We start from the raw sequence: 26,406 nt of genomic DNA on the forward strand, positions 1-26,406 counted from the left end.
ACAATTTGACAAGTACATTTTACCTTTCCCCTTGTCAATAGGCTATATCCATGCATTTTTTTTATTTTTATTTAAAGGGGTTGTCTAAGACTAAAAAATGTCCCCCATATGACTGGGCCTCTCACTCTGAATATACTTACCTAGCTCCCTGTGCTGCTCCTGGTGCCCACAGCCTCTGCCCTTGTGCGGGAGGGAGCAGCCAATGGCAGGCAGGGATGGGGAAGAGCCTCCATAGCGTCACCCGCGGTGCTAGGAAGGCTCGTCCCCGTCTCCGCCTGCCGTTGGCTGCTCCCTGTGAGGGGCCCGGGCGTATGGGGGACATGTTTTAGTCTTGGATAACCCCTTTAAAGAATATTTACTGAGGTTAGAACAAACTACTTATTGTCTGGGGACAATCTGAAAACTTTATGATCGGTATTGAGCAATAAGCGTCTCTCTTCTGCTCAGTCAGTGACACAAAGTGATTACTAGTTCATTGTCCCTTAGGTTGTGTCACTGTTTATCTTCTGCCTCTTTCTAGATGAACTTTACCTTCCACCCATGAGAAAAATTGATGGAATTGTAAATGAACATAAGAAGAAGATTCTGAAGAAGATCTCTCTGAGCTCATCTGTTCAGGCAAGATGTCCCAGATGTCTTGTGTGCATTGTCACAGACAGTAGGGTTGTGTTCTTTAGTAATAACTTGGTTTGGGGGTATTTAAATACTTAGCATTTTCTCTGCCTTTTCCCTGAAGGTCAAATGAAATGATTGGGGACTTTTATTGGACCTGCACAACACTTCCATTTATAGGGGAAATCAGTCCTGGTTCAGTGACAGTTATCACTGCTAGGGCTGGGTTTAGTCTGACCTGACAGCTTCATACATCCTGGCAATTATGCCAACAGTCACATGGCCACTGGGACCAATAGAGGCACCATCAGTGTAATTCTGAACCTAAAACGGAGTTGACAAGTCTACAGCATTCAGAAAACGGAAAGACTCAGGCTGGCAGAGTATTTTTTCCTAGTATTTGAACCAGTTAAGCTAAGATTTTTTTAAACACCTAATGAAGGGAGAGTAGTTATGGTTGGTGTTTTTTGGGTTTGTAGCCACCGGTGCAGTATTTCCTTCTATTAATCAATGTGATTTGTAGTTTTTATTTTATTTTACTTATTATTACTTATGTATTATTTATTTTGCACAGGAGGCGCTTCATACATTCCCACAGCTGAATATTGACCCCGGAGATTCTACTGTCAGGATAAAACCAGGAGGAGAGCCCTACAACCGAAAAACACTCAATAAATTAAAAAAGAATGTAGCCAAACCACAGGTAGAAATTTTCTCTTTATACTAGATTAAAACAAAAGTCCTAGTAATCGAGAGTGCACTGGTTGTGTGTGTAGCACATAGACATGGGACCAAATATCACTTCAGAAAACAAAAATCGGATCTGGTGCCTGAATAGATGCACAAGCTTTCAGCCATGATAATGGGATGTGAAATTAAATCTTTGCTATATTTGAATCCCTCGTTGATGTTGTGCTAATTTCTTTAGGAATTTAAGGTGGATACTGAGAAGTCACTTTATTACTCTCTGTACCATTCCATGCACCACTACAAGTATCACACCTTCCTACGTTGCAAGCAAGAGGTAAGTTCCACTATGTACACTTTATGAAATGTAAGAAAGGAGGGAGCGTCATAAAATCAGCCACCTGTTGCTATGACTGGAACTATTAAGTTAGAGTACCTTCGGTATTACCTAATAGGGGTGAGCAAGTTGGTGCACCCACTAACTGCTGTCTGAAGGACAGGAACAAGGAACTACCCCCATGAGTGCCTCATTCTAAAGAATTAAGGTTATCAAAGAAGCTCAGTCTATGCTTCTAACAGAGTTCTGAGCAACAATTGAATATTCACACATAGGGGGAGACATTTATAATACCCTGGATTTTAGTGGTCCATCTCAGAGGCACATACCCTTTACAGATACACGCAGTCATGTACAATAAATAAATCACGTCTGTGCAAACTCCATGAGCCCTTCTATGAATCATTGATCAGATTAATCCTGAATCAATGTGTCCTGTCAAAAGAGAGCACTGTGCCGTCCTACAGGTACAGCTGTACAGTCCTCCCTATGCCTTCCCTGCACTCCTCTCATGATCAGTATATAGAGGAAACTGAACTAGCATTGTTACACTAACCACTAGACCCCAGGCATGCGGTATTAACTGTTCTATAGACCCCAGGCATGTGGTATTAAGTACTGTTCTATAGACCCCAGGCATGCGGTATTAACTGTTCTATAGACCCCAGGCATGCAGTATTAACTGTTCCAGTGTCTTCCACCAAGAATCTTAAATGCAACCGTTTCAGTGCTCAACATCATCATTAACCTTTTCACTTCCCTGCATCTACAGGGATGCTGACATGAAGACCTTCACTGCCCTAGACCACCAAGCATACAGACGCTAACCCCTTACCAGTCCCAAACCACCAATGATACAAACATAAACACCTTCCCTGCTTTAGACCACCAGGGAGGTAGGCAAGAAGTTTTAGGGCTGTTTCACACGAGCAGTTGTCACTGTGATTTCGTAGTAAAGAGATCACAGAGAGGCACGGAGCATTATCAGTCATGTTACTGCTCCGTGCCTCTGCAGTCTGCATCGGGTCTTGGCACTCTTTCACGGAGCGGATGTCACGCACGGCATCCGCTCGTGTGAAACAGCCCTTAGAGTTAGAGCTGGGTGCTGTTTAGTACTATTTGCCTTAATGTTATGTGCCCTGTAGGCTTTTGAGACTTTTTGCACTTGCTTGCAAAATTTTTGCACAAAATTTTGCAACTCTTTTTGTTTTCACACCACTTGTAATGTCTGTGGGAAAGTGGGCGTGGTTAGCTATGTTAATGAGTTTCTCCAGTACTTCAACTCGGACTGAAGTAAAACTGACTTAACCCGCCCCCCACCCCCTCCCTATAAATTCCCCCCATGTGTTAATATTTCATGGTTGTGGTTCTGTATTGCTGGTTAAAGAGAACAGTGCCCAGGTTCCTAATTGCCCCACACACTTGCTATGTAGGCTTAGAGGGAATATTGCCTGTTATATAACACAATTATTTTGGAACTTCACCAAGGCACTGTGGTTTTACCACATTTTGGGGGGAAAAATTGCATCAAAAACAGGAACTTTTTTTTTCCTGATGGTTAAAGAGGATCAGTCACCACAAAATGCAATGGAGTCTGAAAGCACCAGGTTATAGAGCAGAAGAAGATGAGCAGATTACTATATAGTTTTTTGGGAAAAGATTCAGTAAAACCTGTCATTTATAGATTTATATCTTTCTGTGAATAATTCCACTGATAACTCCTTCCTCCTGTACCAATAGCTGTTCACAGTTGGAAGAAAAAGCAAAGATATAAATGTATAAATTATAGGTTTTACTAAATCTTTTCCCACAAAACTATATACCAATCTGCTCGGCTTCTCCTGTTCTGTAACATAGTTCAGATGGCATTGCATTTTATGGACTGTCTGCACCTAGTTTGGTTTGTTACTCTGTGATATGTAGGCAAGTATATATTTTTTTAAGCTGTAATAATTCTTTTTCAAATCCACATAAAATCGTATCTTATAATGTGTATGAAAGTTGCACCAGTTTGCGTCTCACCACCATTCTCTTTTGCAGACCAACGCAATAGAAGAACAGAGTGATGACTTGGGTCAAGAGGAGGTGGTTCAGCAGTGCATGAGAAACCAACCGTGGCTTGAAAAGCTCTTCGATTCTTTCATTGACCTTCTCACGCAAGCACAAAATAAGTGCGCGTGACCAAACCCATGACAGCTATCTGAGCTGCAGAACAGAACGAAACCTGTTAATCAGGGATTCAATAGACAAACTGAAATCATGTGAGAAAGAGAGACATGTCAGGCAGAAAAGGCAAAGTGTTCTTTCCTGGACTTCACTTTGTGGCCGTGGTCATCGGCCACACCACAAGCTATAAATGGGAGTAGATGATGTAAGTTTTGGAGGCTTCAACTTGACTTTCAGGCCTCTGGCTTCTGAATAGTGATGCTTAGATGGAGATGGTCCTCTCTTTCTCTAGACTTCTGTCTTTTTGCTTTTAGTTCTTTACCCCTTTCTCCTGCAGAGAAGGTTCAATGTACGTTTATTTCTCCTCCATATACCATCACCGTCATACCGTAAAGAGGATTTTTGGCTCTGCCTTCGCTCAAATCCGCTTCCAATGACTGACATATTCTGACAGAAGATGGCAGGCTGATATTTTGGCCCTAATTATTATTTATTGGGAAGCATGCGTGTATGTGTTGTGCGTGTGTAAGAGCCAGAATCCCTGTTGGCTGGGGTGGTGGGCAATTTAGATTTTGGATTAACAAATCTTTTCAGCAAGGAGGGTAGCTCACCACAAAAAAATTAGACACTCACTGTTCACTGTCAGTTTTAGTTTTGGTCATGCACTAAAAATCTTGAAAGTTTTATATATATTTTTTTAACCTATTAGCTTCTTATATCAGTGGTTTTATTTTAACATAAGGTTCCACCCATCTCGGAGACCTTTAATTTTTATTTTATTCGTTTTTGTGGACAGAAAGTCATGAGGTATTTCTATGGATTTGGCTAGAGCCGATCTGGAGGAAAAATGATGTGGCACAAACTGAGCAAGCTATCTTGCCTTATCGGTGGTGGTTATAGTAAAAACCTGAGGGGCATTCCTGCTGTTTTCCTTTAGGAATAACAAAAACAGGGTAGAATTACACGTACAGCTATTCTCTCCAAAGATGTCGAATAAATTGGGACAAACAGTAATTGTAAGAAAATGGTACCATACCTGTGTTCTGCTGTATTCATTTAATGTAGGGTCATAAAGCAAAGCTTCCAATTCTCTTGCCAACACATTAGTAAAGCTTTGTTAATCCAATATCAGAAATTTTTAATTTATTCTTTCTTTTCACAGTCAACTGTTAGCTTTACGTTCAGTATTTTTCATGTTGCAGGATTATTTCTATATGTCTTGTTAATGTCCCTTAACATAAAGATGGTGTTATCTACATTTTTATAGATGATTTACTTTAGTTTGAGAGGACGGGTGGAGTGGTTCTTATGGTGTTAAGCTCCTTTGCTATTGGAAGTTTGTAAAAAAAAAAAATTAAAAAAAATATTAGGCATTTTGTAAGTATTTTATGTTACATTTTGCTACTCTTTCCATGTGGAGAATATTCATAAGCCTTCCATTAGCATAGAGGCTAATAAGTTATTTTGCCCTCCTCGCTGAGTTGTTGAGGCTATACAAGCTGCCCTTAAATTACCCCGATATCACTCATAGCATAAATCAAGTTTTTGGTTTTAAATTTTTTTTTTTTGCTGTAGATGCTTAGGGTGCAGGGGCCTTCTGCCCCATAAATATAAAAGGGTGAGAAAAAAAAACAAAAAAAGCGACATATTTTTTTAAATTCACAATCCTAACATTATTTAAACATTATTACATGGTAATTGTATCCCTTTTTTATCCTTGTGCATAAACAATTTAAAAAACATGTTTTCCAGTATGTTGGAATGATGAAATGATGGGGGAGATGAACTGTTTGCGTGTTTTTATTTTATTTTATTTTTGTTTTAATTTTTTTTTAAACTTACTGTAAATATTGTATAGGAGAAAAATCTATGTACAATATTGTATTTGACTATATCTAATTGATAATGATGATGTTGCTTAGATGTGAAGTGTTCAGTTTAACTGAACTTGGATTAGTATTTTGCTCAGAAAAATAAACTTAGAACAGAGAGAAAAAGAAAAAATGGGGTATTCTTAAGCTACATTGACGTTTTCCACTACTCTTCCCTTATGTTTTTTTGTTTTTTTTAAGTGGAGGGACGACTATCTTGATATCTAATTCTAATAGGGTTTAATTTCCTCTAACATACATCTGCCCGATTTTTACGGTTGTCACCAAAGCTGTTTGTCTTTAAAACCTTGTTACCAGTGTCCTGCTCATGAAAGAACATATGATATGGAAAGGGGGGAGTCATAATGGCGAGGTCTTATTTTACAGTAAAATCAGTAACCTTAAGGCTGACATCACAGTTTTTGTTGTTGTTTTTTGTTTATTACAGTAATGTTTTACTGTAATTTATAAAATGCAAAAACAGCACATGTAATGTATGTTAATAGCAAGTACAGTGACATCAGGTTTGTAGGTTGAGCTCTGCTGTGTTCACATGTGTCTTTTTGGCTGTAGTTTAGATTTTTTTTTTCCTCCCAAAAATAGCAGGAAAATATTTAGCTTTTTTAAGAGAGAGGTGCAAAATCAGCCGATGTGAACAGAGCCCAAAAGGTTTAGTTTAAAAGTTTGTAAAAATTACCGTACATAATATTGAACCTGTCGTGTTATATGTGTCATCAGACGTATGTTCTTCATTAGTGCACTGAATGTGTCGTATGGGTGCACCCATTTACTCTCCTGTTTCCTTTTGTCTTTATAATTTTCAGATTATACAACTATATTGCAGGTAGCTGATTTTCTCACTGTGTAATCCACAGCAAAGTCTTCACCTTTCAAAAGCTTGTGTTTGAAAATGGATTTAAAGGAAAACTCCAGCAAAATCTTCCTTATTGCATAGTTTATGTTCAAAGGCCTTGTAGTTTATTGTCCAGGCTGTAATAGGTCAGACTCCACCACTGAACTTCATTGGCAATGACATACAGTCAAATTGTATACAACTAAGGTCTCATGCATATGTCTGCTCAGTTTTGTATGGAGCCATAAAACCGCTACTAGAGAGGTGCATGGCCCTCTTCTGTATCTCCATATACTTGGAGATACTATACCATTCTTGTAGACGTTGTAGTCAGGCCCCATCTCACAGCATTGCCAATTAAAAACATTTCCACTCTGCAAGTTTGGCAGCCACATGACTGTACTCCTGACAACTGACTCATACATAATTAGCAAATGGCCGACACTTACTGTTCTGGAAAATGTTGTGGAAATAACAGCGACTTGGAGATACATGTTAAGGTGTCCATACACATTAGCTAAGTGTTTTTTTCTCAACCTGACAATTTTGGCAGGATCAGCTTACCACGTGTGTGTATGGTGGTCACCATACCCTCGCCGATGGCAGATGGGGAAGGAAAGACGGGATAGATGTGTTTGATTTCAACATTTCCAATCCTTTATTCCCCTAGGAGATGAACTGTTGTCACAGGTGTCCGACAATGGCTTAGGAGGGGGAGCGGTGGTCGGGGAGGATGTCTAACACCCACATGAACTAGAGCTGACAGCTGTTGTGTATAGGTCCATATGCAGTTACTGCCACTAACAGCACAAAACTCTTACAATATAAAGATAATGGATATACAGAAGTGCCGTTTGGTAGCTGATTTCACTTTTGACTGGAATTTCCCTTTAAAGGTTATGGACACATCTAAAAGGGGTTGGTCCATCTCACACACTGGTGGCATATCGCAAGAACAGGGCTCCCAAAGTGAACAAATGTGCACCGTGCAAGCGCTCCCACCCTCCATTCACTTCTATGGAAGTGCGGAAAATAGCCGAGCCACTATTTCCAGAACTCCCATACAAGTTGATTGAGAGGTGGCCATGCTGGCGTGATGCACTTTCCATTCACTTCTATGGAAGTTTTGGAAATAGTCAAGCATGCTTGACTCGGCTCTTTTTGGAATTCCCATAGAAGTGACTAGAGAGGACACAGTACATGCATGGTGCACCCTCCTTCACTTTGGGGGCGCCGTTCTAGAGATGGGTGTGCGTCCCACCTCTGTGACCCACTCAGCCACACCTTTCTCACATTGGTGGCATATCCTAGCGCAGGGGTCAGCAACCTATGGCACCCTAGTTGCTCTGAAATTAGAACTCCCAGCATGCATACTTGCTCTGCTCTTCTAAGAACTCTCATAGAAATAAATAGAGCATGCTGGGAATTGTAGTTTCACAACAGCTGGAGTGCTGAGGGTTGCTGACTCCTCTCCTAGCAATATACCAGTAATGTGTGAGATGGGCAAACCCCTTTAAGGGCAATTTTTTATAATTGCATTTTACTCATTTTGTGCTAAAATTTTTCTTTTAATTGGTCTTAATTAAACATTTTCAACACTTCCCCCCCCCCCCCCCCCCTCTATAGCTTTCACTTTTACTACAGCTACAGAATATGGCTATCTGCTTCACACGGAATCCATTAGAGAGCTGCTCTGACTGCTCGATTTATAGCCCTCAGCTTTTAGCTCCTAACAGCTCATAAACACTCATTTAAGCCATATTTGTAAGAATTGAGCAATAATGAGAGTTTGAGCTGTCAGTTCAGAGATAAGGGCTACAGATTGAACTGTCAGCGCAGCTCCCTGATGGCTTCAGTGTGAGAGCAATAATCTGTAGATGTAGTGAAAGCTGTAGAGGAATATTTAATAAAGACCAGTAGAAAAAAATGATTTTATAAAAAAAAAAAAAAAAAAAAAGTACAATGCCCCAAAGGGTGTCCATAGTCTTGTAGGTACAAGTTTCTCATGGAAGTTGCTTAATCTTGGTTGCATTTTTATGACATGAAATAACAAACCTAAGCACAAGAGAATGCTGAAAAGGGTGTAATTGAAAGGATTGCGCCTATTGGCTCATGGAAACCTGAAAGTAATTCAAACCAAGAAGACATACTTTATTCCTAGTTACATGTACACCTTTACCACTGGTACCCTAAAGTACATTTTTACATAGGATGATGGGAGTTACAGTTGTTGTAGAGATTCTTTGTGTTTTTTTTTTTATATATATATATTTTTATTAGGTTTTTATTTTCATTTTAGGTGACCTGAAAATTTACTACAGTATGTAGATTTTGGTAGCACTTTAGAACGAATGTCATTAGGTGATTTTTTTTTTCTGTTAATGTTAGATTACTATACATGTAAAAATAATTTAACATATAGTTATGAAACTCCTTTATTAGGGGAAAATGCATAATACCAGGGCAAAGAAAAGCGGGAGCTACTGCCCACAGCAGGTATATGGGGGGGCGGTAGTCGTGTTGGCCGCTATGGACGACTGCTCCCTTTTCCTTTTGCACTAGTTTATATACGTCCCCAAGTGTTTTTTTATATTTTTTTCTTGTTAGCAAATTATAAGAATGGGACTGCATGGATCCTAAGATCAGTAGATTCAGCATGGCCGGGAGGCGGAGTTTAGAAGGTGTCTATGCTATGGTTAAATATTCTCCTAATTTAGGCCTATAAGATAACGGTCACATAATGCATATTGTAGACTGGCTTTGAATGTTATTGCACTTGAATGCACCTACGCGGCAGCCATTTTTTGTGTAGGGTTGAACCATTGTTCCCCAGATCTCAATCTTACCACTATTTCAGTTATCAGTGATTACACCAAGACTTTTGTTACAGTAGTGTAGCATTTTGCTGCTGCGTTAAAGTGAATGTATATTTTTATTATTCTGACTTGTTTTAATCTGAAATTCTGTGCAGATTAAATTCTTAATATGTCTTTATAATGGCAACTGCTCAGCTTCAAGTCCAGTGCATAGACATAGCGCTGTAGGATAATTGCTGGCTGCATGCAGTCACCACTAGAGGGAGCTTACAGCAGTCTTCTCCTAAAATTCCTCTAGTGGTGGCTGCATGCAACCAGCATGTTCTCTATGTCCAAGCAGTGGATTTGTAGCTCTGTATCAGAAGAATGGAGCTCCAGCTGCTATAAAGATATAATCGGCACAGAATGTGGAATCTATTTAGATTAAAAAGAAATGGTGCTCAGTAAGACAATGCATTAAGTTTAACTAAAGCACATTCTTATGTCATAATGAGAAGTTCCGAACTTTGCTCTGGTACACATTACCCCGTTTTGCATTATATGTACGGATTTTATTGCTTGGGGACAAGAGGCCATTTTGACATCAGAATACCCATTATCAGGTATAGTTAATGGGTTGGTCCTAAACCACACACTTTGGAGAGAATAGTGGGTTTATTGGTCATTGGAATCATGGAAAAATTGTCTATTTAATGGTTGATATCAAATGTAAAAATGCGATCACGATTGTCAAGCAGATGAGTGTAAGAGTCTGTGGTGTATTTTACATATAGCAGTATCTAAACAGGAGAGTCACTTCTCATTTTTGAAATGATGGAAAATACTGTTCGGTTGGCTACTCTTTGATTTAAGTCATTTGTCAATTATAATAATTGCTTTTATATGAAGGGCTTGTCAAAGATGAGGAAAAAAAGCTAGAGACGGCATGGTCTGTGTGTGGTATCGCAACTTTGCCCCAGTCAAGGGAGCTGCAATACCAGGCATGGCCATGAACAAGAGAGGCACTCTTTCTCGATAGAAGCAGACATTGGTAAGCTAGGCGCTATACTGACATGCTTTCCTAACATTTTCTGTCTTGTGTGTAATGTCTGTCTAGCGAGCGACTGTTAGTTTACAATATTGTGTATAAAGTGAGGATGACAAGGGGTGGCTCACATTAGCGGCGGTGCAATGTTCTTGCATCATTTGTGATACGCAGTAAGGCTAGAGTTCCACCCCTATCCTAGGTCACCAATCGTGTGACCGAAATTTGTATCCTAGTGTAACAAAGGACACAACGGTTCAGGGCGATTCTGTGAATGATGAGAGGATGGTGACAACGTTGTATCTGAATAAATGTAGGTTTTAATAAGCAAACTGACTTTGTAACTAGTAGAAAACAAATGGGTGTAAAAAGTATTTAAGTCAAAATGAATAAAGAATAGCCAAATGTTAATGGAGTAATTATGGCCCCTACCATTCTTCCGTAGGGGGGTGTTTATTTTTAATTCATTAGCTTGGTTGGAAACAAAATGTCTGAAGAAAATAATAAAACATTTTCTCTCTCTCTCCATGTTACCAAATGTATTTCTCAGCTAAACCCATAACAGCTCCCGATGCCCCGTTCACTTGCTCCTTTTTATGTGTCCTAATCTAGACCTTTTTTACGCTGTGTACTGCGTGTATCTTGTTCTTGCCTCAAAGGTATTGTTACAATAATTGAATTTGTGTTCCTGTATGGATGTTATTATATATTTTTATCGTCAATTAGTGTCTGACGTTTTTCTCTCAATATGTACAACTCACATTGTATAATGTGTACACAAAAGAAAAAAACACTTTTTTCTTTGCATTCTGTTTGCTCTTCTTGTTTTCTTTTGTGTTTGTGGCTTGTCATATCTGAACAACCTGTTCTAACTCCTTGGGGGACATTTATCAAACTGGTGTAAAGCAGAACTGGCTTAGATGCCCATAGCAACCAATCCGATTCCTCATTTCATTTTTCACATCTGGCAACTAAGCCAGTCCTACTTTACACCAGTTTGTTAAATCTCCCCCTTGACTAGCACTTTTGTAGTTTTGTCCACAGCAGATTGTCAGTGCCTGCAGTTGCCACTAGGTGGAGCTCATTTATCGGTGTTTATAGCATCAAGCACAGGCCAGGCTGGGCAACTTAAAGAATAAGGTAATTAAAGAGGTTCTCTGCTTTGGCCAATTCCTAATAGGGTCCTTTAAAATTAGCTGATCACAAAGTGTCCCCCTGCTGGAACCACAGTTAATCAGCTGCAACCAGGGGGGAAGTCTGGCAGTCCGAATTAGATGTCCCTGCAGCTCCAACACATAGTATTAAACATTACACATTCAAATCGGTGGTTTGTCTGTGTAACGCAGGACTGGATAAGTCCTCCAGCTGCTCTTCATTCTGGTCAAGAGATGTAAATCCTGAACGGGGCACCCCTCTTAACGTGCATTAAAATGGGTTTATATAAACTGGCAACTGTGATCTTCAGGAAAATGAATAATGGTAAATTATCTGGTCTTCCTAACAAATAGATTTTTTTGTGCGGCAAAAAATACAAGGGGGGGGGGGGGGGGGTTGCATCGCAACAACATACCTGCAATTATTGTGCATTTTATTTCGACAAAGGTAAAACATTCAGCAAAAGTGACCCGCTCAGAGTGCCTAGACCCATGGTTACCTGGTTCCCATAACTGGGTTCCTGCTCCATCACTACAGCCACCCTTGCAGGCCTCAGATCTCTGGGAATCGTCATCCGGTTGACGGGACAACACTTGTCAACGCTGAGGCCAATGATTAGCTGCAGCAGTCTTGGCACCCATACAGTACGTCACTAGGTCAACGTGCAACATGGCTTACAGGTCACTGCTACACCAATGTAATTGGCTCTGTCAACAGGATGTTGATTACCAGAGATCCGGAACATGAGGAGGTGGCCGTAGAGCAATGGAGCTGGAGCTGAGTATGAACTCCACCGCAGGTCCAGCCCCTCTGAAGGGGTTTATTAAAAAGTTTGAAGTTGGATAACCCCATTTAAGGTAGATTGTTTGCTGTGTGTTTTCCCTTTTGCAACAAGAAAACGCACCATAAATGCAGATATGTTGTTGCCTCATTGAAAACACAGCACAGCCACTATGTGTGGCAGGACCCAAAGAAAACCAGGTAGACTACTTGCTGCTGCATTATTTTGGCAGTTGTATTGGGACACAGCTCTTAATAATTTAATTCAGGTTTTTCATGCAGCCCCTAGCCATGCAGTATGCCTTTACAACATAAAGAGCTCACTGATTTCCAGTGTGGTACTGTAATAGGATGCCACCACTTCAACAGGTCAGTGAAATTTCTTCTTTCCTAGATATTCCACCATCAACTCTGAGTAGAATTAATGCACACTGGAAGCCTTAAAGGAACCACAGCAACTCAGCTGTGAAGTGGCACAAAAAATAAAATCACAAACCTCTTCTGGCATTAAGATCAGCACAAAAACTGTGTGCCAGGAGCATCATCGTATGGTGTTCCGTGGCCAATAAGCTAAATGCAAACCTTAGCCCTAGTTCACACTTAAGTGATTTGGTCAGTGGTTTCCATCAGTAATTGTGAGCCAATGCCAGGGGTAGAGACTACACGGAGATAAGGTAAGGTGTTTTTGACCTGCACCTGGTTTTGGCTCACAATCCGTGATTTACAACAGTGAAGTGTGAACTAGGTGGGCATACAAATTGGACAAAAATCATCAAAATAAACTATTTCAACCAAAACAGATAACGCTCGATTAAAATTTTAAAACAAACTATTATTTTGGCCAACCGAAGATATACCACTATCGTCTGAAAAGAAGTAGGCCACGTTTAACATTTTCGTCTAATAGACAAAAGATGGTTGGTGAACGAATGATCTCGGAGCTCTCTGGATGTGTGGACATTTCTGCAAATTTTGCATGCAACTGTTCAGCCATCAACCAACTTCTACCTAACGTGTATGGCCAGCTTTACATCATCAAGCATAATGCCACGCATTGGATGGAGTTGTGTAAAACTAGACTCTGGAGCAATGGAAACTTCCTGTGGAGCGAGGAATCTTGTTGGGCAGTCTGATGGGCGAGTGCCAAGTTTGGTCGAGGAGGGATAGTGCTATGGGGTGGTTCTTCAGAGGTTGGCCTAGGCCCCTTATTCCAGTAAAGGGAAATATTAAGTAGTTGCCCACCTTTTATTAAGTGATGGCTTATGCTCAGGATAGGCTATCACTAGCTGATCACTTAATAAAAAGGCAGACAACCCCTTAAGTACTTCAGTATAAAAAGACATTTTGGACAATTGTAGGTTTCCAACTTTCTGGGAACAGTTTGGGGGAATGCCTTTTTCTGTTCCGACATGGTTGTGCCCCACTACAAAAAGCAAGGTCCTTAGGCATAGTTTGGTGGGGTAGAACATGACTATCAGGACAGATCTCTGATCTTAAACCCATCAAACACTTTTTGGATGAACTAGAACGCAGATTGCAAGTCAGACCAACCCCTGCAACATCAGTGTCTGACCTCACAAATGCTTTTCTGGATAATTGAGAAAAATTCCCACAGACACACAGCTGCAAAGAGGGATGCCAACTCCACATTAGTGTGTTTTCCAGGAGTTCAATCTTAATGGGCTATTCTCTGCATAGGTCATCACTATCTGATTAGTGGTGGTCAGACTCCCACTATCAGCTGCTTGAAGAGGCAGGGGTGCCCTAATGAGAGCTGTGGCCTCTTCCTAGACCAGTCATGTCATGTTCATTGGCACATGGCCTACGTGCAACTTAGTCACATTCAAGATTGGACCTGTGCTGCAATGTCAAGCACAGCCACTATACATAACATGGTGCTTGGTATGTTGTGAGGAGGCCACATCTTTGTGGTGTGCCAAGAGTCAGACGGGGCATAGGTCATCACTACTGAACTCCTGGAAAACCACTTCAATGCCTATGGATTTAGAATGGGATGTCATAAAAGGTCCTGTAGGTGTAATGTGTTGTGTTTCAAAGCTTTTGTCCATATAGTGTATGTGGCAAAATATAAACTAGGCATTGCAGAGTCTGAATGACATTACAAAAACATGGTTGATTCCTTCTAGTAACTGCGCCAATCTTGCCCATGGAATGGGTCTGGTATCACAGATCGGTGCCATTTAAAGGAATGTTGCAATACGAGATGCAGCCCATGAACAAGAGTGGTGCTGTTTCATGAAGGCAACTGTCTTTTTAAATCTCATTGAACCCAATAAGCTCCCATATGAGTCCCACAGAACCAGAGGTTAGGTAAAGAATACGACACCATCATTACAACATATCATTACTTTAATGAATGTTCTGAAGACAAGATATGTGATTATACTTATGTTGACTTGTAAACAATATACATAGAAATGAACATAGTCTTAAAGGGAACCTGTCATCAACTTTATGCTGTCCACACTAACGGCAGCATAACGTAGAGACAGGTGAGTTGATTTCAGTGGTCTGTCATTTATAAGTTAAAAGTAAGTGGTTGTTGAGAACCAACATCACAATCATTGCAGACTGGGCCTGGAAAAGAGTCCTGGCCACCTGAGAAGAGTCATGGTTTTGAAAATCTCCCTACCCACCTGCTGATGACTGACAGTCTTCTACCTAGTTTTCTCCTTTTCTCTCTAGGAGAGAACTGCCAATCATCAGCAGATGTATATTTGACTCTTCAAGGCCTGGGCTGCAATGATTATGATGCTGGTTCTCTGCAACCACTTAGTTTTAGCTCATGAGTGACACACCGCTGACATCAGCATTTCTGTCACTTTTTTATGCTGCCCTCAGTGAGGTCAGCATAAAGCGGATAACAGGTTCCCTTTGAGGCCTCATGCACACGACCGTTGTTGTGTTCCGTTCCGCAAAATGGGGTTCCGTTGTTCTGTGATCCGTTTCAGTGCGTCTTCCTTTATTTTTGGAGGATCACCAGACATAAAGGATAGTTAAAAAAAAAAAAAAATCTAAGACAGGTTTGCCATGCAAATGATAGGGAAAAAACGGACGCGGACGACAATCTTGTGTGCCTCCCGTGTTTTTAAGCGGTCTCATTGACTTGAATGGGTCCGCAAACCGTTTTCCGCAAAAATAATAGGACAGGTTATATTTTTTTGACGGACTGGAACCATGGATCACGGACGCGGATGACAACGCTGAGTTTTCAACGGACCCATTGAAAGTCAATGGGTCTGCAGAAAATCAAGAAAAACGGCACGACGGACATGGAATAAAACAACGGTCGTGTGCATGAGTCCTTAGGCTGAAGTACACAGGTGGTTCTCATGGCATTTTGTCCCTGTCAAGGTTTGTGCTGACAAATCGCCTACAGTTTTGCTGGTAAGTTCATCGTTCCCCATGGAGGTGACATCGCACAGTGACTGCAGGCTGTAAAGGTCTCAGCATATATTCCAGGATACAAGTTGTAACATCTCATGTATTTTAGCCTTAAGGCTTCAAAATGCTGTCCAGGATCGGAAAACAGAAAATACCAGCCCAAGAACCAGAACGGTAAGAAAAAGAGACCCTCTTTTCAAATACTTTATAAACTATAGTGCAGACAACAATCCTGCACCCTCCAATCTGCGCGCCGGTCCCTCATGGTGCTCGCAACGGGAATAGGTTGAAATGGGCACTAAAAGGGAAATCTAACATACCAATAAAGGCAAAATTAGCGCAGGTAATAAGTCACCCCCTACTGCATGTTCACAAGCTTATTTGATGAGCCTGTTCCTTTTTCCATAGTATATGATGAATAGGGTTAGGAACATGAAGTATGCTGGTTTATACAAGCCCTTATTATAGATGTTTTCCTGGTGTACTACTATTATAACAGGATTCGCCATTCATATCACACAGTACCTTTTTTAGTTTACGGCTGCAGGAAAGATGGGAAAACGGGGTATTAATCACTTTATGACTGGTGGGATGTGACCTCTTGGCTCCCCACAATGCTGAAAATGAAGGGGCTACAGTGCTGTGGTTCCCTAAGGCTGGGTTCACACCTGAGCGTTTTACAGCGCGTTCCTACGCGCTGTAAAACGCTCAACAAGGAGAAACCAATGATTCCCTATGGGAATGGTTCACACTTGGGCGTTTTACAGCGCGTACGATCGCGCTGTAAAACGCCCGACGCTCCAAAAAGTACATGAGCGACTTTTGGGGCGTTTGTGGCCATAGGACACTGTAGTGAATCACACAAACGCGCGTCAAACGCGCGTTTACTATTACAAAAACGCGCATAAAAATGCGCGTCAAAAACGCGCGTTTGCGCAACGCTCAAGTGTGAACCCAGCCTGAACAGTGGCACCAAAGCTCCCTTCTAGTAAACTGGGTCGGCTGCACTTACCTGTACAGCAGTATAAAACCAGCGCCTTAATTCTAAGGATCAGTGTAGTGCGAGGGGTTGAACCCAGAATTCGTATAAAAATTATGGCATCTCTTAGGCTAGGTCTACACGACGACATTTGTCGCGCGACATTTTGTTGCACCAATGTCGCGCGACAATTTTTATAATGGCAGTCTATGGTGTCGCACTGCAACATGCGACATGCTGCGACTGCGACGCGACAGTCGCAGAAAATCCATTCAAGGTGGATTTTTCTGCGACTGTCGCGTCGCAGTCGCAACATGTCGCATGTTGCAGTGCGACACCATAGACTGCCATTCTAAAAATTGTCGCGCGACATTAGTGCAACAAAATGTCGCGCGACAACTGTTGCGCCCTATCTGTCGCGCGACTTTTTGTAGAGCGACAAATGTCGTCGTGTAGACCTAGCCTTAGGCTACTTTCACACCTGCGTTAGGTGTGGATCCGCCTGGTATCTGCACAGACGGATCCGCACCTAGAATGCAAACGATTGTATCTGTTCAGAACGGATCCATTTGCATTATGAAGAACAAAGTCAAAACTGATCCGTCCTGACTTACATTGAAAGTCAATGGGGGATGGATCCGTTTTCAATTGCACCATATTGTGTTAGTGAAAACGGATCCGCCCCCATTGACTTACATTGTAAGTCAGGACAAATCCTTTTGGCTGCACATCGCCAGGCGGACACCTGTCCGCATCTAGAGCGGAATGGAGGCGGAACGGAGCAAACTGATGCTTTCTGAATGGATCTTTATCCATTCAGAATGCATTGGGGCTGAACTGATCCGTTTTGAACCGTTTGTGAGAGCCCTGAAACGGATCTCACAAACGGAATTCAAAAAGCCAGTGTGAAAGTAGCCTTAGCTGTATGTCATCGCTTTATAGGATGGGAATCCCCCTTAAATGGTCTAGCATCTTATCAACCTTACAGAAAAGCTAATACTATCAATCACATATGGCAGGTCTTGGAGAGGGATCTATGCGAGAATGTAGTGGTCATCGGGAAGACGGTATTCTAGACAGTATGACTTTCTTAAACGGATGATAACAGGTAACAACACATTGCATGAAATGCACCATTAAAGGAGTTTTGTAGGTAAAAAAAAAATATATTTAAAACTGCTAAGGCCGGATTCATCAGAAGTAATTAAAAACGTATCCTTTCTTTTGAGCATCCGTTGTGTTCATTTTGCATCTATTTTTGTCATTTCCGTTAGAGATCCGTTATTTTACAGAGGAGAAAAAATCCTCAATGCAGGACTTTTTCCTCCCGTTTAAAATAACGGATGCTCAAAATAAAGGATCCGTTTTTTCTTTTCTCTTTTCCTGTTCCTCTGACAGATCAGGAGAACAGGGAACAAAACAGTGATGGGAACCTGGCCTAAGAATGATGTGAAAACTCCCTTACAGAGCCCCCTGTCACTGTCCTGCCGCTCTCTGCACCGGGACAGGAACTAGCCAGCAGTGTCAGACTGGGATTAGCGGAGATCTGTGACTTTAAAATGCCTATGGCAAGCTTCATATTTATCTATAAAATGATCACAAAATCTGTTTTAGGATTTGCAAGAATAAAAAAGGTGAACCCTGAAGACTTCTGATTCTTATTAGGATTGAGTGCAGATGCCCAGTCTTGGCGATACGTGTACAAGTGAAACATTTGAGAACTTCAAGTTCACACAAGGAGGCCATTTAAAAGGAAAGAGAATGTCAGAGTGATGCCAGTCACCAGAGTACTCATAGCTCACCATTCACACACGGGCCACCTTCTAACTATATGCAGCCGATTACAGTAACAATGGTCATTCAGTCTGTTGTCCAGTGATCTGGAAGCTGTAGGGCATGCTGGGTGTTGCAGTTCTACAACAGCTGCAGTACAGACCACTGGTGTAGTGTACACAGATGAGCAACTCACAGCTTTGCAAGGAGCAGCAAAATCGATACCACTGCGGCCTGCCAGGTTCTACCCTGCACAGTCTGGATGTATGCCATCTTGTAGTGTAGGGAACCAATGCCATATTATAGAAGCAGGGGAACTGAGAAAGTACCAAGGTCTTCCATTACTAATAAAAGAAAAGCTTACGGAGCTGGGGAAAGTAAGCGTGCCTTTCAGGTATATTGCCTCATAACATACAGGAGAATCTCCACCAACAGTCTCTCCAGTACGCACACTTGCTGCGTACAGAAAAGCCCATGAAATAGGAAAATAAGAGAACATAAAATATATATATAAAATATATATACAGAATATATATTTACATGCAGATCCCAGCATACAAAAATTAGAAAGCGTCAGCACAGATGAAGGGAGTGTGTGCAAACTGCATTTTTTTGTAGTAGAATGAGGCATCTCGCCCGGATGCACAGAGGGATGGGGGTTGGGGAGATTTGTTTGGCCTACAGAGAAGCCCCCAAAGCTTGATTAGCAGGGAGAGACTGTGTAATGTGTCTGTTGGATGCATCCTCCAGGTGTCTGCATGGTTGGCATGATTAGTTAGCAGAAGAGAGGACCATTCATGTGCACCCTGGCGCTACCAACAATGCCTGGTTTTCCATGACTGGTCAAAGCCCTCCTCAAGCTATTGCTGCGTCTCTCTGGTGAGGCCATCTGGGCGGCTCATGACACAAGGTTACAGGATCACACATGGGCAGCTTTTAGACTCTTTCTTCTTAGGGTTAACAGCCGGGGTCGGGGGGCACTCCAGCTCTTGGAATTTTCTACAAAGAAAAATAAAAAGGGAAAACTATTATACTGTATGTAACCATGTGAAAGAAACTTCAAGGACAGAGAAAAACTGAGTTAATTGGGGTGGTCTGCTTTGGATAATCCCCTTTTTGTTAGCCGGGTCCCTTGATGAGCTTATCACAGGTGTCTCGCGGCTGAGAATCCCAGTGAGCTGTGGGAGAATCTGACAAGTGTTCATTGTCCTGTAGCTCCGCCATTGGAGAATTCACACATTTCACGGTGACGTTTTATGGGTTGTCTTTATAACACATCGCTTTGTAGTTATTGATCTCCTTTAGGGCTCATTCAGACAACTGTAAATTTGTGTCCGCATCCGTTCCGCAAAAAAGATGCAGACAGAACACCATGTGTTATCCGCATCTGTACTTCTGTTCCGCAGCCCCGCAAAAAAGTTAGACCATGTCCTATTTCTATCATAGGGCTGACCGAATGCACGGTCGGTATCCGCGTTGTAGATCAGGGAATGACAAATTGAAAATTTAAAACCTTGCAGACAGGTTGTCGCTGAAATCCCTTCTAATTGGGGAACCCTGTTTATCCCCACCAGAACGTGGATAGGAATGGTGTAGAGCAGGGATGCTCAAACTGCGGCCCTCCAGCTGTTGTAAAACTACAACTCCCACAATGCCCTGCTGTAGGCAGTTCGAGAATGCTGGGAGTTGTAGTTTTGCAACAGCTGGAGGGCTGCAGGTTGAGCATGCCTGGTGTAGAGTAATGCAACTACTCCCACATGCCTCTTTCAATAGCTTTCATGCAATTGTATGGAAATGCTGTGGGGATGCACCCATCCCCTATTCTATCAATCAATGGGGGTTCCTAAATACCAGTTCCAAGCATTATTAATAACCTCCATTGTCAGAATGTGTATAGATGAACTCAGATTTTATATTGTCAAATTTTATTTTATTGTGTATTATGAAAGGAACAAAAAATAAAAATATTTCTAATAAAAAATAACCTCCATTGTCACACATTGCTGATGGGGACTGCAGCAGGCATCTGCAGGACCACACTGACAAAGGAATGGCATTGGTGTAGTATGTGCTGTTGCTCTATTTAAACTGTAGCGCTAGCGATCAGTCCAACATTTATCACCTATTCATTGGATAAGGGCTCATGCACACCACCGTATGTTCGGACCACATTCGATCCACATTTTTGGTGGATTGAATGCAGACCCATTCATTTCAATTGGGCTGCAAAAGATGCAACAGCACACAGTGTGCTCTCTGCATCCGTACATCTATTCTATGGCCCTGCAAAAATGGCCTATTCTTGTCAGTTGTGCACTTGGCCAGTATACATGTTTTGCAGATCCACAATTTGCTGGCCGCAAAACTGATACAGCTGTGTGCATGAGCCCTAAGAGAAACGTTTTTCTGGCTGGCAGGCTTAGGCTTGCAGTACTAATTTTGGTCATTGCACTGTTTCAAACTAGCCAGCAGGTGGCAATATTATACCCATTATTCTAAGGTCTGACACTATGGCATAGACTGACAGACATTTATTGGGACACATGGTGTGGTCTCATCTTTTTACTAAGGAGTAAAGCTCCATCATGGAGTGACATAAAGGACTATATTAGTAATTCCATAAATACCAGTTCCTTAATTGAAAGTTAGGTTTGAGATCAGTGCCTTTACCTTAAGCAGCATGATGAGGATAGCCTGCAGGGCAGCAGACTGTTTTGTGACAGCCTGTGTTTCTGTCCCCTCTTTATATGGCGCCATCACCCACTGCAGTACTACGTAAACCATGGTGACTGCATTGTCCTATCCCTTCGTGAATAGTTCACCACAGGCTATTCCTTATACACTTGACACCTCCCATGATGCAGTGCAGAGTGTCCAGCACTGACTGGGTTAAACAACCCCCCCTGCTCGTGTAATGTGTCATAGTTCTAAGGTGAGGTCATAACTATAAAAACATGTTGTGCTTTGTATGGAGGAGAGCTTCTCCGGCAGCGTCCTGCTCTTCATCTACTGTCACATTTCTTACTGTAGGATGACTTGGCCTGGGGCAGGGTATAAGTGACGCCTGCTTCCACCAGTACACTAACAATACCATCTATAGCATAGCTGGGCACATTTACACAGAAAACCCTTGTCTGTTAGTAGCAGGGCACCGAGACGCGTGGATGCCAAGTAAGAAACTTCACATGGCAAAACTAGAAAATATGGGCATCAAAGGGAAAAAAAATGCACCCTAAAAGTGCCACAGGAGAGCCTTGGATGCGACTATGGTAAGAGTGTGTGTGAGGATGCCCACTGTAATACGTTACTATAGACTTTAACTGGATGGCCACATGGGCATATATCTGCTAAGACTGAAAGAAGTTGGAGGGGCATTGCCACCTCATAAAGTAATGGTATATAACTAGGATGGGTGGGGAGCTCAGACTAAGGGCTCATGCACACAACCGTATTTTGTTTCCGTGCCTGATCCTCGTTTTTTTTTTGGGTCCGTAGGCGGAACCATTAACTTCAATGGGACCGCAAAAAAAAGGAAATGACTCAGTGTGCATTCCGTTTCCGTATGGCCATCCACAAAAAACATGTCCTATTCTTGTCCATTTTACAGATGTAACTCGGACGTCATCTTTTTTGCGGACCACAAAATACATACGGTCATGTGCATGATCCCTAATCCTGGGACACAACACTGGTTTAGTGACTGTCTGCAACTCATTTCACAACCAGGTGGGCAGGATGTCATTGTGTTAGAAGGGGCACTAAAGCAGTAACCTATCCAAATTTTGGTTACTGATGGCCTAGCTTCAGGATAGGTCATCAGTATCGGATCAGCGGGGGTCTGACTCCAGTGATCGTTGTGATCTCCTCACAGCGCTGTACATTGTATAGCGGCTGTGCTTGGTATTGCAGCTCAGCCCCATTTCACTAGAATGGGACTGAGCTGCGCCTAGCTCATGTGACAGATGTACGGTGATGTCACTGTCCCAGGAAGAGGAGCACCGCAGCTTCTTCGAACAGCTGGTCCTGAGGATAGGCCATCAATATCAAACCCCATTAACCCCTTCTACCCCGGGCCATTTTTTGCAAATCTGACATGTGTCACTTTATGTAGTAATAACTTTGGAACGCTTTTACTTATCCAAGCCATTCTGAGATTGTTTTCTCGTGACACATTAAACCTCATGATAGTAAAAAAATGGGAGTCAATATATTTCACCTTTATTTATGAAAAAATCCCAAATTTACCAAAAATTTCTCTTGCTTTTAAAAGAGAAAGTGATACCTCAAAATATGTATTACTTAACATTCCCCATATGTCTACTTTATGTTGGCATCATTATGTAAATGTTATTTTTAGGATGTTAGAAGGCTTATAATTTTGGAAGAAAATTTAGAAAACCCACTTTTTAAGGACCAGTTCAGGTCTGAAGTCACTTTGTGGGGCTTACATAGTGGAAACCCCACATAAATGACCCCATTGTAGAAACTACACCCCTCAAATTACTCAAAACTGATTTTACTAACTTTGTTGACCTTTTAGGTGTTCCAGAAGAATTAAAGGAAAATTGAGATGAAATTTCTAAATTTCACTTTTTTGGCAGATTTTCTATTTTAATCCATTTTTTTCTTTAACACATCGAGGGTTAACAGCCAAACAAAACTCAATATTTATTACCCTGATTCTGCGGTTTACAGAAACACCCCACATGTGGTCGTAAACTGATGTAAGGGGGCACGGCAGGGCACAGAAGGAAAGGAGCGCCATATGGTTTTTGGAAGGTAGATTTTGCTGGACTGGTTTATAGATGCTATGTCCCATTTGAAGCCCCCCGATGCACCCTTACAGTAGAAACCTCCAAAAAGAGACCCTATTTTGGAAACTACGGGATAAGATGCCAGTTTTATTAGTACCATTTTGGGGTACATATGATTTTTAATTGCTGTATATATTAAGTTTTTTTTGAGGCAAGGTAACAAAAAATTGCTGTTTTGGCACCGTTTTTACTTTTTACAACATTCATCTGACAGGGTAGATCGCTATTTTTATAGAGCAGGTTGTTACTAACGCGATGATATCAAATATGTCTACTTTCTTTGTTTGTTTCAGTTTTACATAATAAAGCATTTTTGAAAAGAAAATTATGTTTTCGGGTCTCCATTTTCTGAACACCATATTTTTTTATTTTTCTGCCTATTGTCTTGTGCAGGGGCTAATTTTTTGCAGGAAGAGTTGACGTTTTTATTGGTATCATTGGTATTTTTATTGATATCATTTTTGGGTACATATGATTTTTTGATCATTCATTATTACATTTTATGGGGCAAGGTGACCCAAAAATTGGTTGTTTTGGCAGCTTTTATTTATTTATTTATTTTTACAGCGTTCACCTGAGGGGTTAGGTCATGTGACATTTTTATAGCGAAAATAGTTACGGACATGGCAATACCCAATATGTATACTTTTTTTTCTTATTTATTTAAGTTTTACACAATAATAGCATTTTTTAAACAAAAAAAATGATGTTTTAGTGCCTCCATAGTCTGAGAGCCATAGCTTTTTTATTATTTGACCGATTGTCTAAGGCCTCATGCACACGACAGTTTTTTTTCACGGTCCGCAAAAACGGGGTCCGTGGGTCCGTGATCCGTGACCGTTTTTTCGTCCGTGGGTCTTCCTTGATTTTTGGAGGATCCACGGACATGAAAAAAAAGTCGTTTTGGTGTCCGCCTGGCCGTGCGGAGCCAAACGGATCCGTCCTGAATTACAATGCAAGTCAATGGGGACGGATCCGTTTGATGTTGACACAATATGGTGCCATTTCAAACGGATCCGTCCCCATTGACTTTCAATGTAAAGTCTGGAGTTCTTTTATACCATCGGATTGGAGTTTTCTCCAATCCGATGGTATATTTTAACTTGAAGCGTCCCCATCACCATGGGAACGCCTCTATGTTAGAATATACTGTCGGATATGAGCTACTTCGTGAACCTCAGATCCGACAGTATATTCTAACACAGAGGCGTTCCCATGGTGATGGGGACGCTTCAGGTTAGAATACACTACAAACTTTGTACAAGACTGCCCCCTGCTGCCTGGCAGCACCCGATCTCTTACTGGGGGATATGATAGCACAATTAACCCCTTTAGGTGCGGCACCTAAAGGGGTTAATTGTACTATCATATTCCCCTGTAAGAGATCAGGGCTGCCAGGCAGCAGGGGGCAGCCCCCCCCTCCCCAGTTTGAATATCGTTGGTGGCACAGTGTGCCCCCACCATCGCCCCCCCCCTCCCTCCCTCTATTGTATTAAATCGTTGGTGGCACAGTGTGCCAACCACCATCGGCCCCCCCCTCCCTCCCTCTATTGTATTAAATCGTTGGTGGCACAGTGTGCCAACCACCATCGGCCCCCCCTCCCTCCCTCTATTGTATTAAATCGTTGGTGGCACAGTGTGCCAACCACCATCGCCCCCCCCTCCCTCTATAGCAGTAACATTGGTGGCAGTGTGCGGTCTCAACAGTAGAAGATTCATACTTACCTGCTTGCTGCTGCGATGTCTGTGTCCGGCCGGGAGCTCCTCCTACTGGTAAGTGAAAGGTCTGTGCGGCGCATTGCTAAAGAACTGTCACTTACCAGTAGGAGGAGCTCCCGGCCGTTCACAGACATCGCAGCAGCAAGCAGGTAAGTATGAATCTTCTACTGTTGAGACCGCACACTGCCACCAATGTTACTGCTATAGAGGGAGGGGGGCGATGGTGGTTGGCACACTGTGCCACCAACGATTTAATACAATAGAGGGAGGGAGGGGGGCCGATGGTGGTTGGCACACTGTGCCACCAACGATTTAATACAATAGAGGGAGGGAGGGGGGGCGATGGTGGGGGCACACTGTGCCACCAACGATATTCAAACTGGGGAGGGGGGGGGGGGTCTGCCCCCTGCTGCCTGGCAGCCCTGATCTCTTACAGGGGAATATGATAGTACAATTAACCCCTTTAGGTGCCACACCTGAAGGGGTTAATTGTGCTATCATATCCCCCTGTAAGAGATCGGGTGCTGCCAGGCAGCAGGGGGCAGTCTTGTACAAAGTTTGCAGTGTATTCTAACTAGAAGCGTCCCCATCACCATGGGAACGCTTCTGTGTTAGAATATACTGTCGGAAATGAGTTTTCACGAAGTGAAAACTTAGATCAGAAAAAGCTTTTATGCAGACGGATCTTCGGATCCGTCTGTATGAAAGCAACCTACGGCCACGGATCACGGACACGGATGCCAATCTTGTGTGCATCCGTGTTCTTTCACGGACCCATTGACTTGAATGGGTCCGTGAACCGTTGTCCGTCAAAAAAATAGGACAGGTCATATTTTTTTGACGGACAGGATACACGGATCACGGCCTCGGCTGCAAAACGGTGCATTTTCCGATTTTTCCACGGACCCATTGAAAGTCAATGGGTCCGCGAAAAAAAAACGGAAAACGGCACAACGGCCACGGATGCACACAACGGTCGTGTGCATGAGGCCTTAGGTAGGGTCTCATTTTTTTGCGGGATGAGGTGACTGTTTGGTACTATTTTGGGGGGCATACGCCTTTTTGATCGCTTGGTGTTGCACTTTATGTGATGTTAGGTGACAAAAAAATTGCAGTTTTTATTTATTTATTTTTTACGTTTTTTTTAGCTAGGAGGAGGGGTTAGGTCATGTGATATTTTTCGCGGCGATACCTAATATGTATACTTTTTTTTATTTATTTCACTTTAACACAGTAGCATTTTTTAAACAAAAAAATTATGTTTTAATGTCTCCATGTTCTGAGAGCTATATTTTTTTTATTTTTTGAGCGATTTTCTTTGTAGGGGCTCATTTTTTCCGGGATGATGTGACGGATTTTATTGGTACCATTTTGTGGGACATATGCCTTTTTGATCACTTGGTGTTGCACTTTTT

The 26,406-nt window shown here is 42.0% G+C and overlaps 2 protein-coding genes across 2 annotated transcripts in view; one reads left to right on the plus strand and one right to left on the minus strand.

Moving 5' to 3' along the window:
- Positions 1-11,173, plus strand: part of PRR12 (proline rich 12) — a 115,604-nt gene extending 104,431 nt beyond the window's left edge. Inside the window, exons 11-14 of the mRNA XM_044281590.1 lie at positions 521-618; positions 1,187-1,315; positions 1,541-1,636; positions 3,677-11,173. Coding sequence (XP_044137525.1) covers positions 521-618; positions 1,187-1,315; positions 1,541-1,636; positions 3,677-3,817 — 464 coding nt within the window. The 3' untranslated portion in view covers positions 3,818-11,173. The remainder of the gene's footprint in view (positions 1-520; positions 619-1,186; positions 1,316-1,540; positions 1,637-3,676) is intronic.
- Positions 11,174-17,955: 6,782 nt separating this feature from the next.
- RRAS (RAS related) overlaps positions 17,956-26,406 on the minus strand; it is a 47,790-nt gene continuing 39,339 nt past the window's right edge. The window contains exon 6 of the mRNA XM_044281591.1: positions 17,956-19,457. Coding sequence (XP_044137526.1) covers positions 19,370-19,457 — 88 coding nt within the window. The 3' untranslated portion in view covers positions 17,956-19,369. The remainder of the gene's footprint in view (positions 19,458-26,406) is intronic.

This window comes from Bufo gargarizans, chromosome 2 (assembly GCF_014858855.1).
Source record: "Bufo gargarizans isolate SCDJY-AF-19 chromosome 2, ASM1485885v1, whole genome shotgun sequence".
NCBI classification, from domain to species: domain Eukaryota; kingdom Metazoa; phylum Chordata; class Amphibia; order Anura; family Bufonidae; genus Bufo; species Bufo gargarizans.